General features: G+C 37.6%; 1 protein-coding gene across 8 annotated transcripts in view; it reads right to left on the minus strand.

The window, feature by feature from the left end:
• The window catches only part of MPP7 (MAGUK p55 scaffold protein 7), a 256,591-nt gene that overhangs the window by 56,774 nt on the left and 182,591 nt on the right, over positions 1-17,226 (minus strand). For 6 of the 8 annotated variants that reach the window (XM_055275006.2, XM_055275009.2, XM_063637312.1 and 3 more), the window contains 5 exons: positions 16,319-16,404; positions 11,721-11,795; positions 11,321-11,517; positions 10,778-10,842; positions 923-961 (listed from right to left, as the gene is read on the minus strand). In XM_055275006.2, the coding sequence (XP_055130981.1) occupies positions 923-961; positions 10,778-10,842; positions 11,321-11,517; positions 11,721-11,795; positions 16,319-16,404 (462 nt within the window). The remainder of the gene's footprint in view (positions 1-922; positions 962-10,777; positions 10,843-11,320; positions 11,518-11,720; positions 11,796-16,318; positions 16,405-17,226) is intronic. The other 2 variants (XM_055275011.2, XM_055275012.2) reach the window with 1 other exon arrangement.

Consider the following 17,226-nt stretch of genomic DNA (forward strand, 5'->3'; position numbering starts at 1 on the left):
AGATCATTTTAATGCCTTGAGCAATTTCTAAATATTTTCGTGTATAACAACCCTCGGCATCTCCAAACTAGAATTTTTTCCTGCCAGTACAGATTAGAAAGTTGGTCATAAGGCTTAATTATATTTGGGGCTGTTCAGTCAATGTTTACTTAGGAGGGGGCTGTGGGAATAAGAAGTCATAAAAAAGCATAAGCAAAAAGTGGCCAGTCGCGGTGGCTCACACCTGTAATCCCAGCATTTTGGGAGGCCGAGGCGGGCAGATCGCTTGAGGTCAAGAGTTTGAGACCAGCCTGGCCAACATGGCGAAACCCCGTCTCTACTAAAAATACAAAAATAAGCCAGGCGTGGTGGTGGGTGCCTGTAATCCCAGCTACTCAGGAGGCTGAGGCAGGAGAATCACTTGAACCCAGGAGGCAGAGGTTGCAGTGAGTCAAGACTATGCCACTGCACTCCAACCTGGGCAACAGAGTGAGACTCCATCTCAAAAACAACAACAACAACAACAAATAAGCAGAAAGTTGTCGGGAAGAAAAAGGTTATTTAGAAGTGTTAATTCACAATTAACTAGGTAATTAGAAAAGTCCAGATGCCATTAATTGTGTAAAATTGCTTACTCCCAATAGGGTGCTTTTCCATCCTCTATCAAAAATTATACAATTATTTTTATCTTATATCAAAAATATAAATTAGATTAATATAAAGATAGGGCATCTGGGAACGTTTCTGGAATATAATAACCAAAGCACACTAGGAAACCCTTTGTGTCCAGCCCATTGAGCCTGTGTAACGTGAAGGTGCATGCCACCCCTACTGAATCTCAGAGCATGCGAGTGCAAATGTGCTCATTTCAGATAAAACAAGGTCATGACTTCGAAGAAAGCAACAGAAAGAAAGAGATCCTCCTCCGTGGCCAAGTGCTCACCTATATAGGTTCCACTGTTGTTACCAGCATAGTCAGCATCTTCTGGATGGAGTGTAAAAGCATACAGAACAAAAGCCAAGAAATAAAGCAGAACAGTTAGAAGGCCAGCCGCAGATGCAAAAAAAAAAAAAAAAAAAAAACACTTAAAACAATTAAGTAAAGCACAGCATAGAACAGCCCTTGCAATGCCACTCTTAAACATAAAACAGGTTGTTTTATATTTAAGTTTAAAGTGATATTTTGAAACATCATGCAGGGTTTTTTTTAATTCCCCCAACTTTCCTCAGTGGTTTCTTGATGCAGTTCCAAGAAAATTATACGAGACTTGTCTGAGAGGTTTATATATTTTCTTTCTTTCTTTCTTTCTTTTTTTTTTTTTTGAGACGGAGTCTCACTCTTTTGCCCAGGATGGAGTGCAATGGTGCAATCTCGGCTCACTGCAACCTCCGCCTCCTGAGTTCAAGCGATTCTCCTGCCTCAGCCTCCTGAGTAGCTGGGATTACAGGTGTGCGCCACAACACCCAGCTAATTTTTGTACTTTTAGTAGAGACAAGGTTTTGCCATGTTGGCCATGCTGGTCTCGAACTCCTGACCTCAGGTGATCCGCCCACCTTGGCCTCCCAAAGTGCTGGGATTACAGGCGTGAGCCACCGCACCCGACCTATATTTTTAAAGTTAAGAAAATATGCCACCTGATCCCCCAAAGTACATTTATTTTTGTAAATCAGGCTCTCAGATAATAGGTAAAAATACAGCACTTATTTTGGCCCATTGGATTAGACAGAAAGGTTAAGATGAAAATATGTCCTTTCTATTGATAAGAAGAGATTTCATTCTGGGAGTAACAGGGGAATGATATGGCTATTTCTTTTAAAGAACTGATAAAAACATTTGTAAAGTAAGCAATGTGCTAGTATTTTGAAGTCACATGAATACTAGGCTATACATATCTTAAAAACTTTATTTAAGTAGTGGGGTACTTATTATTTTAGGCCTCTTTCTTGTGGAACTAGCAGCATAGACTGCACAGAAATCAAATAATTGAGAAGGTTCCCCTAGATCCTGCATCAAAATAAGTCTGTCAATACATTTGAATAATACTGTTTATTTCATTCACATTTAAGACTACTGACAGAATAAAAATATAATGTATTATTTCAGATTACATTCTATATTTCTGCTGCATAAAGCAAAAAAAAAAATGTATATTTCTTTCTAAAACAAAGTCCAACCACAATTTTTGGTATTGTAACGTCAAGATGGAAGTTTGGATGTACAACAGAGTACATTTGTAAGTTGCTTGTTATATTCAATTTAATCCTACGTATCTGTGCACTAAATAAAATGACTAGACTATGCAGGGTAACTTATTATACATGTACCTTTAATTTCCTCTGAGAAGCACAAAGAAAATGAGAAAGGAAATGATTAAATGTGCAGAAAACACAATTAGAATAGGAAGATGTTGCACCCAAAGGAAAAAAAAATCCACCTACCACACTCAACTGTTTCCTCATCTTAGCAAAGCCAAAGGAAAAAAAATGTATTTTAAGTGTTTCAAAATTATCAGTCAACAGATAAATAGAATTTATGAAAAGCTACATTTTAGGCTGCACTGCAGGCTTGTTTTAAAAAGAATGCATATACTTCAGTTGTCAAAACATAGTCCTTACATAGCTTATTAAATAACCAAATGGGAAAAATAATCAGAACAAAAACCTTCGCATTTTTTTCAAAATAATGTCTTTAATAAGGGGATTATATTTATTTTCATAGAACACTTTTGTTTGTAAATCAATCATCTGTTCAACGTTTAAAAGAAGTTTCTCGATAAAAATAGTGGAAATAAGAAAGGATATTGGAAACAACAAATTTTGTCCTTAACATATCTAAATATCCTGTAAATTTAACAATAACCTGACAATTATCAATGTAATACACATACCAAATGAGTTATGCAGAATCATTTATTTTTATTCTGTCTATATTATCTGATGAAAGGTATTTTAGAAAGTAATCCTAAACAGTTCCTAAATTACTAATAGGATAGCAATTTAAAAGTTAAATATGACTTCAGAGACTCACTTTCAGTTAAGGGTGGAAAAAATACTGGCAATATTGCAGAGGCAAACCTAACTATGGGTCAAGGTACAAAGCATTTCACTACAATGACCTCAGAGCAAATAGGACTGATCAGAACAGTTCTCCCCTCATCCATCCAAGCTACAGAATAGTGGCCAAAGAAAACACTTCCAGGAAGGTGTATGCCACTGTATTTTTATTTTTCAAATACCTATGGATCCTTAAACTATGTTGGCTTGGTTTGACCAGTATTAGCAAATATCACAAGCAAATCATTATTATTCAGGCTCGTGCTTTGAATCACCCAAGTTGTGACTGTATTTAAGCACATGTCTTAGTAACTCTGACCTGTCATGTGCATCTAAAGCAAATTGTTAGAAAACAAGAAACAAACAATATGATGTGGCTTGGGCAAACAGCTAGGCATGATGGACATCAGATGGGTCACTTTGAAATCTCAGGTACTCCATTATAAAGTGGGTTGTTAAACATAGAGTCTATTTTTTTATAGGACCAATGGGATAGATTAAATACTACACCCTCGATTAAAGACTTAGTGCCATGGAAATCAAATGATAAAAGCCATACCACAAAAACCAACAAAAAATTAAAACACCAATGCCAATCCGCAAAAAAACCTGTAATTTATATCACATATAGTATATATTTCACATTCTAATAAAGTGTCATGAATATGCTGTATAAATTTGCAAAAGAATTTTTCTCCATAAAATTTTTAAGTAGAGAGAGAGTGATATTTTTATATTACTGATATAACCACACACATATATTCAGTAGCAAGTATCATGCTTAATGAACATCCAGTAAGAGAAGAAAAGGAACAGAATTTCTTAGACTTAGCAAGTTGGAACAAAGAGGAAAAAATATACAAAACGTTGATCTCAGAAGCGAGTTGGGATAGTCGCATGATTATTACTATGTGGAAGGCACTGTTCAGTGTACACTACAATACACGAACTTATTTAATTCCCCAACAATCTATGAGGCCAGTACTATAATCCCCATTTCCTTCAGATAAGAAAGAATCCTATAGTGAATTCTCGTAATTTTACGTTGCTTTGGCATCCATTGTGAATCCAGGCTCAACTTTCTCATATCAGAAACAGGGCTTAGTCGCCCTTGACGTAGCTTCAAGCTCTCTGCCTCCTCCCACTTCCTCAAGGCAGCCCATCCAGAAATCTGCCTTATACAACGGCCTGCTGGTGACCACCTCACTATGGGACATACAGATACAGCCTATTTGACTCACTCCATGACCCCTACACCCTACGTGGACCGTGCAATTATGCTTCAGTGACCACCTCTCAGTCATAGTGTAACTCCATGGAACTCATGCCTGCTTTCTTTACACCCACTATTTAGAACTCCCAGAAGGAAAACTTGCTTGGGTAATGCCCTGGACCCCAGTGAAGGCTTTGGTCCCCCCATCTCTCTTGCTCCCCACACACTGGTTGAGTCTGTGTCCCAGACAACTCCCCTCTTCCTGTTGGCCTGCGAGGCATACTGCTCTCCTCTCTGGGATCTGTGAGTAATATACTGCCTCTTCTATTTCATGCACCCCTGCTATTTCATGTTGCCTCCTCTGTGTCTCACCTGCCCAACACACCTGAATCTACAGTTTTTCCTGGTCAGGACATTCCTAGAGAGTGGCTATCTTGGTAGGAATAAACTGGAAACAGATCAGACAAGAGCCCCAAGAGTGTCTGTCAATATAATCAAGTCCTTGTGAGAGAGGACATCTGGTCACAGGTGGACACTTAGGCATTAGGCCTTCCACCAGAAGAAAGAAGTATCCCACGAAAGGCACACTGCAGACAGCCACGACCACCTCCCCTGCATCAGGGCAGGACTAGAGTTTATAGCCACTCTCTAGAGAGAGCTCAAGAACTAATTAGAAAAAAAATACAACACACTTGTCCATGTTCAAACTGGGATTTGGACCCATGCCATTTGGCTCGAGTCTGAGTTTTTAATTCAATGCTGTGCTAATCATGACAAAATCATGTTTTGATTACTCTAGTCTCAGGCTAGAAATGGGCAGGAGAGAGGTCAAGGGACATAATGTTTCTTACAAGTTTCCTATCGACTTAGCATGACCTCCCACGGCCCTGCCATCACTCCCCAAAGCTTCTGTATTCCAAGGGAGAGTCTTCTTCCAGGAGTGGCCAGGGAGGGCCAGCTCCAATCTCCAGTGTTATCAAGAGTCCACCACCTGCTATCTTCAAGCACATTAGAGCAGGAGAGGAAAGTTAGAAAACTCACAAAGGGGAGGCCAAGAAGATCTCAAAAAGATGAATGTGGCTGAGCACAGTGGCTCATGCCTATAATCCCAGCACTTTGGGAGGCCACAGAAGGAGGATCACTTGAAGCCAGGAGTCTGAGATCAGCGTAAACCAAATAGTGAGATCCCATCTATACAGAAAAATTTAAAAATTAGCTGGCGGTGGTGGTGCACGCCTGTAGTCCCAGCTACTCAGGAGGCTGAGACAAGAGGATCACTTGAGCCCAGGAGTTCAAAGCTGCAGTCAGCTATGATGGTGCCACTGCACTCAAGCCTGGGCGACAGAGTGAGAGCCTGTCTCAAAAAAAGAAAAACTTTTTTTTTCAAAGAGAAAGATAAATGGACTAGAAAGGTTCTTGTGAAAAGCACGTGGTGAGTCCTGCACACTGGGCAGTAGTAAACGTCCCATTCTGCTGGATGTCACTCTGCAAGGGACATGTGTGACACTCCTGACAAGTGGAGAAACTGTGTCTATATTACTGTGCTATTATTCACATGGGCAAGGTTAAATCCCCATACTAGAAACCACTTTCCTAAATTCCCCATCCTCTACTGCAATCCCTCCTAAAAGTGTGCAGTAATCCGCAACCACAGATCAGACCCCTAAGAGTTAACCAACACTTTCTAACCTGCATGGCATTGAGTCCCCAGGACAAAATACAAGAGACAGTAGGGCTGAGAACCCCTCCAATGCAAAGACTAGAAGGATCTACTCTGATAGTGTTTGAGAAGCAACTTCTTGGGGAATCCTAGGAGAACACAGTTCACTGAGACTGAGTGTGAGCAGTAACAGTTAGAAGGTTCTTCACCTCAACCATCTTGCAATTTAAGTGATCAGATATGAAATTTACAACTTAGTTCATCTACACCTCTTTCCACCCAAACTCTGAACTCTGGCATCTTCCAGATAGTATTAGTATTAGGGAAAAAATATGTTAGGTTTTGTTTGTTTGTTTGTTTTTTGGTTTTTTTGTTTTGAGATGGAGTTTTACTCTTATTGCCCAGGCTGGAGTACAATGGCACAATCTCAGCTCACTGCAACCTCTGCCTCCCAGGTTCAAGCGATTCTCCTGCCTCAGCCTCCCGAGTAGCTGGGATTACAGGCATGCGCCACCATGCCTGGCTAATTTTTTTGTATTTTTAGTAGAGACAGGGTTTCACTATGTTGGTCAGGCTGGTTTCAAACTCCTGACCTTGTGATCTGCCTGCCTCGGCCTCCAAAGTGCTGTGATTACAGGCGTGAGCCACCGAGCCCGGCCAATGTTAGGTATTTTTTAAAACCCCATGTGTTTCCGTTTATACAAGACTCCACCAACATTAAGAAAATGTTTGACAATGTTTTAGACATACAAACTTCATGTAACAACATAAGCAATGTATTTGTTTCTGAATTAACTTTATGTATGAAAACAACAAATAAAATTACTTAAGAATCCAGGAAGAAGCAACTTACTCAACTTGAAAAGCTTTATTACAATGACTTGTAGTGTCCTGTGATATATTATTCCTAAGTGTTAGACCTTCCAAAATATTGGTACCGTGTGCAGTGAATTCGTTATTTTACTCAATGTTTAAGTTCTTTTTCGCCTATTGTGATTATCAACTGACAAATGTTGTCTTTGAATGAACTAAGTTACACCTTGCTTAAATGGATACCCTTTGGCTTCCGTTAAATGTTTTCTTTTTACCTGCATAACAACAATCACGACTGGTTAAAACAAATTCTACAATAAAATATTTTGTGTTTTGCTTTCTAATCTTTAAATGGTTGAAAAATTGTACATTCTTGTTTCTTTGACTGCAAGAATTTTTTAAGAGTTATTGTGTAAAACAAAAATTTTGAATTATTCAGTCAGCAATATTAGAAACTTTAGGTTCTTATATTTTGATAACTAAAAAAAGGAAATAACACTATAAAAACTTACACTTGAATATTCTGTTGTAAAATGTATTACCTGTATAACAGCTTTTTCTTACTCCTTTCTGAAGACAATATATACTGGATTTAAATATTTAATATAAATCACATCCTACTGAAGTTAAAGTAAAATTAATTTGATGTCATTAGGAAGACAATTCTTAACTCATATTTAGATTTCAATAGAAAAGCAACAAACAATACCACAAATAAATTCATATTTCTTTCTTAAAGGTTAGGTAGTACATGCAACCAAACTATAAAAATAAGTTTTAGGCAGAAAATTAGAGTACTTTAAATTATATTGACACAAGAAATGCAAGCTGCCAAGTTTCTGTCATGCAAAAGTCCTCCTACATGCTATCTGAGACATAAGATTCACTTTTACTCATTTCCAGAACACTTAAGCTACATCTTTTAAGTAATAATCTAAAAGCTGGTCATATAAAAGAAAATCTATCAGACTTTGAGGCCTGCTTTTCTGTCTGCATTACTAATATAAATCCATTATGAACCTATCATTAGATGATGGAGAGGGAGAGAAACAAATTTCCATTACAAATATCTTTGTTTGGTACGCAATTCTTCCAAAAAATAGGGGGAGGAGACAAGTCCTTATATCCAGCTACTTAAGACTTAGAAATATTTTAGGTTTAAGGGTTCATGTTTCAGGAATTTTTTAAGAGGTAAATTTTTTTTTGTTTGAAAAGCCTTTTTATTCTTCTGGGTTTGTATTAGATACACAAAGATTCTTTGGTGGAGGACATAACCAAGCAACAAAGATGAATATGACTTGCACTTATGAATTTTGCATAAGGAGGCTAGTTTTAAAGCCTAAAGAGGTTGTTATTATTCTGGCTCCTGATTTTACTTACCTTGGAGCCAAGAACTAGAGCTCTAGCACAAATATAAGTGCAAAGACGCAAAGATAATAAGATTAGGATGTGCCCTTCCTTATTTACTTCTATGTTGATATTAACTGAAACCCTATAGTTCCAGAACCATCTTCCATGAACTCTTCCTCCATGCAAACTCAAGTTATGGTGATACACTACAAATGAAATAAAGATTAAAAAAAGAGTAACACAAGCAATCACTTTGTGAAAAAAGTTAACCAGCTAATTTGATAAATGGTATTACATGACTAAATTCATTATTTCAAATCCGATATTTGCAATTTCCTCCTAGATGTTAAGTACACTTGTAAAAATTAGTGGATAAAGTTTTTATCACTGTATTTTTAAAATAAATTTATAAACATTGACATGATAGAATTATTATTCCTTTATAAATTTTACATTAAATCAGAAACTTTTTTTAAAACCCTATTCTATTAATATTCAAAATCATAAAAACAAAAGATTTTATACCAACTTGCTGTTTTTCTTCATAGCATTTTCCTATAATTCAGCAAAGGGCATGATAACGTAAGTTTCCTGTTCCAAAATCCTAAGTACCAAATATTGAAATCCAGAAAGTAGTGGATCAGATGGCCTTTACAAGTTTTAGTTATGTAAAGAATCATCATCAAAACACAGGTTAAAGTGTTTTTAAGTGCCATTTAAAATGTTCAGAATCAATAAAATTATTTATGCATAACTTTTAACTTTATGTGAGACAATATTCAAGGAAATTTCCAGTAGAATTTCAATTCTTTGAGAATAAAGACATTAGCTGCCTATTTAATTGTCACAGAAATATACTGTCTCTCTGAACAAGGCCATATCTGTTATATGTTTATGATTTAATAAGGGTAATTTTGACCAGATTTGTTTGAATATAAGTAACATATATAAAAACAAATAATGCATCTCTCAGTGACTCAAACTCTAGTTTAATAAAAAAAGAGAGAGAGAAGAAAGAAAAGAGGGGAGGACCAACAAACATTTCTGAGTGGAATTCAAGAGGCAGAAGAGGCAAAAAAAAAAAAAAAATTAGTCAAATGAGGACATTTCAGTAAAGATAGATGCTAGAATATTTATCAGATCCAAATATTGAAGTATTAACATATAAAAGAAATTATGCAAATCAACAGACAAAAGGACTCCGTTACAATACTTCTACATACACACACACACACACACACACACACACACACACATACTCCCATACACACCTCACCTTCATATGCATCTATACAGAAACCAGTTTGAAAGAGCTATTAAAAAGCAATATATCCCTTTTGTATAGTCCTTTTAAAGAAATACATATACACTTATCAAAAATTTTCAATCAATGAAAATTTATAATAATATCAAACTGTAAATTTCTAAGTTGCCTAGGACTGAAAAAGAGTTGAGTATGGATCCAGATTTGAGTATAATTACATTTATTTCATCTTTAAGTGGCACATATCTTATCGCACATATACCAAATATATTAGAAATGTGTAAGCCTCCTATTTAAAAGTCCCTTTGAGAGCAAGTCAGGCAAGGAGCCTCAAAGCTCCTTTCTGTTAGTGAGTTGGCCAGTGAAAAGTCATCACACTTAAGAACAGTGCAATATTCTCATGAAAGCTTTAAGCTTTCTGATGTCAGAAGACTTGTAGCATTCTGGGACAAGGGTTTTTTTCCTAGACTTAATGCAGCAAGGACAAGCAGGCTTTTGAATCAGTGCTCCACCTTAAGCATTTGCCTGCTTGTGAGATTTATACTCGACTACAGTTTGGCTCCCGTCTAATGTGATTCCTGGGCTATATGCTTCTGCAAACTGACAGAAATCACAGGAGATGTGAAAAATGCAACAATACTAAAAACAGATGTTGGCGTAAAATTCCAGGGCCATTTATTTGGTCATTTCACTGTTTAATGTACAATTTCTATGCTGAAAACAAAGGGTTGGTTTTTTCCTCTTAAAATACCTAGAACCATGAAACATCTAGGCGAGGTGGAACAGGGAATTTACGGGATGTGGACTTGAAGAGGTGGGTGGTGGGAAATAAAGAAAAGCTGACAGAAGGTTAGGCTGAAAGAGAAAAAAAAGTACTTAAATGCACACTATGTTTTCCAGTAGTCATACAGTAGCCATCCTTTGTCTTTCTCTCAGTTTCTTTTAATCTAGTCTGGTGATAACTCCAAAGGGATAGGCTAAAGGTCAGAAGTATTATGATCTGGGGATAAGAAAGGAATTAAGAACAATTGGTCTTGAGCACAATTGCTTTTGTACCCAAGAAAATGGTAGATTTTTTTTCTCCCTAATCTTTACCAAGAAATACCTAACCCAAACCTCCTGGTTTTGAAGAAATAGGAGCTGTATTTTAGGTGACATTTAATAAAATACCTATATTTGGAAATCAAAGACAGTAGTAGTAGTAGTTACTTTCTTAAAGAGTGAGTCATGGATTTATTATTAACAACCTCAACCACCCCTTTCCTCAAAAGATTCATGTTAATATTCCAAATATGAATCTCATATTTGTTTGTTCCTGAGAATTGATGATCCCAAAGTTACTGCTAGGGTAATAGCACCCTTTGTTCTGACAAGGTCACCTGCTTTAATAGTCAAAAATAAACATCAGTGTTTGGTTACTCTGCATTCTTATTAACAAACTTACATGATTTCCTGTTGGAAACTTTCAGGGGCTGAACCAGTATTTCTGGTCGTCTCAAAGCCAATCTCCTGGGAGAAAGAAGGTCAACATACCTATCAATTTTCAGCACAGGTCCGAGGTGAATACAATATCAAAATATTTAGTCTTAAGAAAAAACTTAAAGGTTAGAGAAAAAAATGAACGTAATGCAATAGATTCAAATTAAGAAACAAATCGCCCACTTTCAAATTTTTGTAAATTATCTTCCCTCCCTCCAAAACCACTGGTCTTTTTTTTTTCCACCTTTCATATCAACATGGTTTCAAGATATTAATGTGCTATTTTCCATTTGCTTCATAACAAAAATCTAATATGACCCAGTACTGTCATATTATTTTTGGTCATTCATCATACTTAGTTAGACAAAACAGAAATCCAAACCCATGGGATAAAAAATTCTAAGGCAAGGTTTTATAGCATATTTTATCACATCAATGCTAGAATGATATTTTGCAGAGAACAAAAGGTCAGCTGGAGAAAAGCAATTATTATGTACCAGCAGCTCACCTTTCCTGGAAATGCTTTGAGGGGATCAAGCCTGCCCTGGGGTTGGCATCACCTTCGTGTTTCGCTTGCCACCAAGTTGCATCATCTTGGCTCATAATCTGAAGAATATCTCCCTTTCTGAAAGAAAGCCCAGCTTCCTTACATGGAATTGCCTTATCCTCATTAGGATTATAGTCAAAGAGGGCTTTGATAAACATCTGGAAGAAAAGTTTCATTAAAGATGAATAAAGATAAAAAATAAACGTGAAATGGCCTATATTCTCCTAACTCCGACTCCAAACATAATAATTTTAAAACTGGAATATTGAAAGAAATGTGTTGTGACAAAGTGGATATGTGTTGGATGGAAAAACATGACTTCCCTCCCACGCACGAAAAAATGTTTTTAAGCAATAATTACCTTGCCTTCTTTTGATGGTGTCTCCTCTTTGATGCCGGGTATAATCTTAAATGTAATTGCTCCCTGAGACTGAGCCTGGTATCAGATGAAAGAAGGAGTTATAAGAAAACCAGACCCAAGGAAGAATAAGGTAAAATAGGTAGAAAGTGAAATGCATCTGAAAATTTACAAGCTTGGGGCTTCTACTCTTAGACAGACTAAACGGAGAAAACTATTTTTGTAGAAATTCCTGTAATGTGAGAAAGAAAGCTCTGAACTTTGTAGAATAAGTTAAAAAACATTAACTTCTAAATCCACTTTTAATTCCTGTGTACTTTTAAGCTGTCAAGTAAATACATTCCCATCCAAGTTTCTTCGAAATAGAAACACACAAAATATGCACAACACCTTAAATAAACACAGTATTCAATGACTAGAATAGACAATGTATAAAGGTCTGGGTGCAGTGGCTCGTGTCTGTAATTCCAGTGTTTTGGGAGGCAAGGTGGCAGAATCACCTAAGCCCAGGAGTTCAAGACCAGCAATATAGCAAAACCCCTGTCTCTACAAAAAAAATTTAAAAAATTAGCCAAGCATGGTGATGAGGCTAAGGACTCTTGAGCCTAGGAGTTCAAGGCTGCAGTGAGCTGTGATCGCACCACTGCACTTCAGTCTAGGTGACAGAGCAAGACGCTTTTTTTTTCTTTTCTTTTTTTTTTTTAAAGAATAATGTACAAGGTTCAGACAGTTACATTTAAGTATCAGCATCCATGTTTTGGGGGACAAAACACCCATAACGTCAGTAGTGCACTTATAAATACATGATTCAATTAGCGGCAATGCCCATCAGAAAAAAAAAATAAAGGACATTCGTATCTATTGTATTCTGGTTAGTGAGTAAAATATCCAACGTAATAGATTCATTGAAAGATGAAAAGACTGAGTATCTATTCTAACTTCATTAAAATAAGTACCAGCCCCCCTTCCTTCCTTCCTTCCTTCCCTTCTTTCCTTCCTTCCCCTTCCTTCCTTCCTCCCTTCCTCCCTTCCTCTCTTTCTTTTCTTCCCTCTGTGGCCCAGGCTGGAATCTAGTCAGCTCGCTGCAGACTCCCTGCCTCCGGCTACCGTGATTCTCCTGCCCCGGCCTGCGGGCTGCCTGGGATTGCCGGCGCACGCCACCACCACTGCCTGCTTTTTCTCCTTTGGCTGGAGGCGCGGTTTCGCCATGTTGGCCAGGCTGGTCTCCAGCTCCTGACCTCGAGTGCTCTGCCCGCCTCGGCCTCCCGAGGTGCTGGGGCTGCAGACGAAGTCTCCCTCACTCGGTGCTCGGTGTTGCCCGGGCTGGAGTGCAGTGTCGTGGTCTTGGCTCGCTGCAGCCTCCGCCTCCCAGCCACCTGCCTTGGCCTCCCAGGGTGCTGGGATTGCAGCCTCTGCCCGGCTGCCGCCCCATCTGGGAGGTGGGGAGCGTCTCTGCCTGGCCGCCCATCCTCTGGGATGTGAGGAGCGCCTCTGCCCCGCCGCCCCGTCTGGGATGTGGGGAGTGCCTCTGCCCGGCCATCCCGTCTGGGAGGTCTACCACAGAGGCCAGAAGCAATGTGGGGGCTGGACGTGGTGGCTCACGTTGTAGTCCCAGCACTCTGGGAGGCCGAGGCGGGTTGATCACTTGAGGCTAGGAGTTCAAGACCAGCCTGGCCGACATGGCGGAACATATGAAAAATACAACAGACAAACCAACCAACCAACCCGGTGACAACAAAACAGGTCTACCCTGGAGTCATACTCTAATTTTTTCTATTTTCCTCCCTTTCTGATCCTTTATCCCACTTTCTTTTTCTTCCTCTTCCTTCTCCTTCTTCTTTGTCAAATAGAGGATTGAGTTATTATCATTGATCCATACAAAGTCCCTCTCTCATTTATTTTCTTTAATTCCCACCCCCCATTTCTATTCCCCGTCTTCCCATGTGCAACCTTCCTAATATGTTTGATATGCATCTTTTTGTTTGTATTTTTAGAAAATGTTTATTGTTTTGTGTGCAAAAAAATTAACTTAAAAAAATTTAAAAATTAAAAAGAGAAATGCAAATCAAAAAAAAATAGAAAAAAAATAAGTACTAGCAGCCACAAATTTTTGTTATCTCAGATAGGATCTCTCTTTAAATATACTCTCATGTCATTCTCTCTCTCTTGTTAGCATGTATTGTAGCCATATTTAATTATTTATGCAATTATTTAATAAGATATATTACTCCTGCTAATTTGTAAGCTCCATAAAAGCACTAAATACTTGGCACATTTGAAAGATATGAAAGGAAGAGGGGTAGGGCAAGACATATCTCTCTGAGTCTCACTATCTGTGGTGCACTGGTAAACCAGGACTCCATTTATTTGAAAAAAAAAAAAAAAAAAAAAGGCTCTGATGTGTACTGTCTGTCAATTTCCATGGTATAAATACTTTCACTATGGCCAATTTCAATTCACCAGCATGAAGTTGCTGAAAGCTGAGTTGGGAAATGGTGCGTCATACAGGCAGCTCTGGCAAGCCTTAAGAAGGCAGCTCTAGTGCAACACAGCAAGTTAAGTAAAATGGGATTCTGATAGTTTAAATAATAGAATTTTATAAAGGGTTGATTTATTTCAAAATGGTAATATCATTGCTATTGCTTATTGTAGAAGGCGCTCACAAACCTTATAAAGAATTCTCATACTGTAATACTGAATTGCATTGGTAGAGAGAAAACAAAAGTCTTCTCTATAATCTCTTATTTTTCTAGTTTGTGTCTGTGTGTGTGTGTTTTTTTTAATGGATCTATGGTCCTTACAACAGTGTCATTTATTAAGGACTCAATTATTATTACTATTACTGCTGAGCCATGTGGGTCTATCTCTCATTGTGATTGCCTCACAATAATCCAGCATATGGATGAATGATTATTTGATCAACGCAACTTTCTTGGTAGTTTCCGAATATTTTTGAAATATTTTGTTCATACACATTTACCAAATTACTGCTTGAGGATTAATTTCCAACTAAAGGGCATGCACATTTAAAATTTTGATAGTTTCAGATCTCAAAAAGTCCCACTCATAATTTATCCCATCCCCAAATCATATAAATATACCTATTTTCCTATACCCTGACCAACTCCAGGCATCATCAAGCTTTCCAAACTCATATCCTGAAAATGCTTTGAGGGGATCAAGCCTGCCCTGGGGTTGGCATCACCTTCGTGTTTCCAGACATCTATGTTTTCTTTTGTAAAGTATTTGTCCATACACATTGCTGATTTTTCTGTAAATGTTTTTCTTATTGATTTTTATCATCTCTATATATTTTGAAATATTAGCCTTTTATTATATATATAGAAAATATTTTTCATACAATCTCATTTGTCTTTGATGTTTCTTTATGGCACCTTTTTTCTATAAAGAAAGTTTTGAATTCTAGTAGACACATCTGTTATTTTTCTATTTGACTTTCATATCAAGGTTAAAAAGTCTTTTTCTACCTTATAAAAATTGTATATTACATTTTATTGTGCAATTTTTGGGATTTTTTTGCACTTAAATATTTAATTTGTTGGGAATTTATTTTTATGTATTGTGTAAAACAAGGATTGACCTTATTTTTTTCTGAGTCATTAACCTGATACCATTTATGAAATGTTCCATTGTTTTCCCACTGATTTAAAATGCCACCTTAACCATATACTAAATTTTCATATATACAGAGATCTGTTTTTGAGACACACTCAAACCTCTTCTACTTGGTACAGGTTTCCAGTATGTTTTCATATATAAAAGAGAGAGTTTCCCTTCCCTTTATCTTACAAATGAACTTTAGAATTAATATTTCCAAGGCATAAAATAATTTTATTCAAGTGTCAGATTCCAAAAGACATCTAAATTAGTTTGACTAATTTGTATTGCTATGATCTATAGCATGGAATATGACTGTGTCAATGGGAGGAAGACAAAGATAAATGCATCACCAGCCACAGTGTAGATGCCATCTGCTAAGTACAGACTTAGGACAGGGACAGGTACTAAACTCCCTTTTTTTTTTTTTTTTTTTTTTGAGACAAAGTCTTGCTATGTTGCCCAGGCTGGAGTGCAGTGGCGTGATCTCGACTCATTGCAACCTCCATCTCCTGGGTTCAAGTGATTCTCCTGCCTCAGCCTCCCAAGTAGCTGGGACTACAGGTGCCTGCCACCATATGCAGCTAATTTTGTTTTGTATTTTTAGTTGAGACAGGTTTCACCATGTTGGCCAGGCTGGTCTTAAGCTCCTAACCTCAGGTGATCCACCTGTCTCAGCCTCCCAAAGTGCTGGGATTACAGATATAAGCCACTGCACTCGGCCCTAAAACTCTTTATATATACTATCTCATTTAATCCTCAAAACACTCCAGATGGATAGTTACATCTTATTCTCATTTTGTAAATGAAAACAGTGAGGCATGAATAGATTAAGGTATTTTCCAAGGACACACAGGGAGCAGGGGTTTGAAGCCTGCACTGCTTAATACAAATCCTGTCTATGTCAAACCAAGTCTAAAAGTCTGAAATACAGTGATTCAATTTTATTTTTATTGTACTTTTAAAAGAAATTTACAGCTTACCAAAATCTGTATTATTTCCTCAGGCCTTTTATCCTCCACTGGTATCCCGTTGACTTCCCTAAGTTCATCACCAACGTGAATAAGACCTAGAAATAGGAGATTTGGTAAATTAGCAGTGTTACCCACAACCAAAACTGTAATTTGCAGCTGTTTCCATAATTAAAGCATTGTTAGGTTCCCTTAATACACTTAACGATTGGAAAGGAGACCTTCACATGTCTCAGGTTTCAGCCTCTTTGCCTCTCCATAGCAGTGACTCAAAGACCACAACATAGTAATGCTGGCCAAGAAATGGTAACAGCAGCTTGGTCTTTGTCTAGAAATGCACATTACTGATATCTTATACTAATATACTAATAAAATAATTTTTATTTATCTTAAAGGCTGCATGCTCTTAGCAGTACTTTTCAATTAAGAAACACATAAACAAGATTTTTTTTTTTTTTTTTTTTTTTTTTTTTGAGATGGAGTCTTGCTCTGTCACCCAGGCTGGAGTGCAGTGGCACAATCTCGGCTCACTGCAACCTCCGCCTCCAGGGTTCAGGCGATTCTCCTGCCTCAGCCTTGCAAGTAGTTGAGACTACAGGTGCCCACCACCACGCCTGACTAATTTTGTTTTTTGGTTTTTTTTTTGTATTTTTAGTAGAGACAGGGTTTCACCATGTTAGCCAGGATGGTATTGATCTCCTGACCTCATGATCCACCTGCCTTGGCCTCCCAAAGTGCTGGGATTACAGGCGTGAGCCACCACGCTTGGCCCACAGGTTTTAATATAGCTTTGGATGCCTGTGTACAAGAAGACCACAGAGTAATGTTTATCTGTCATTTATTTAAACAGGCTCTCACATTTCAAACACAGAGAAAAATATCTTATTACTTATTCTGTGTATTAGATCCAAAGATGGTTA

The sequence above is a fragment of the Symphalangus syndactylus genome, chromosome 4 (genome assembly GCF_028878055.3).
Source record: "Symphalangus syndactylus isolate Jambi chromosome 4, NHGRI_mSymSyn1-v2.1_pri, whole genome shotgun sequence".
Taxonomy (NCBI): Eukaryota; Metazoa; Chordata; class Mammalia; order Primates; family Hylobatidae; genus Symphalangus; species Symphalangus syndactylus.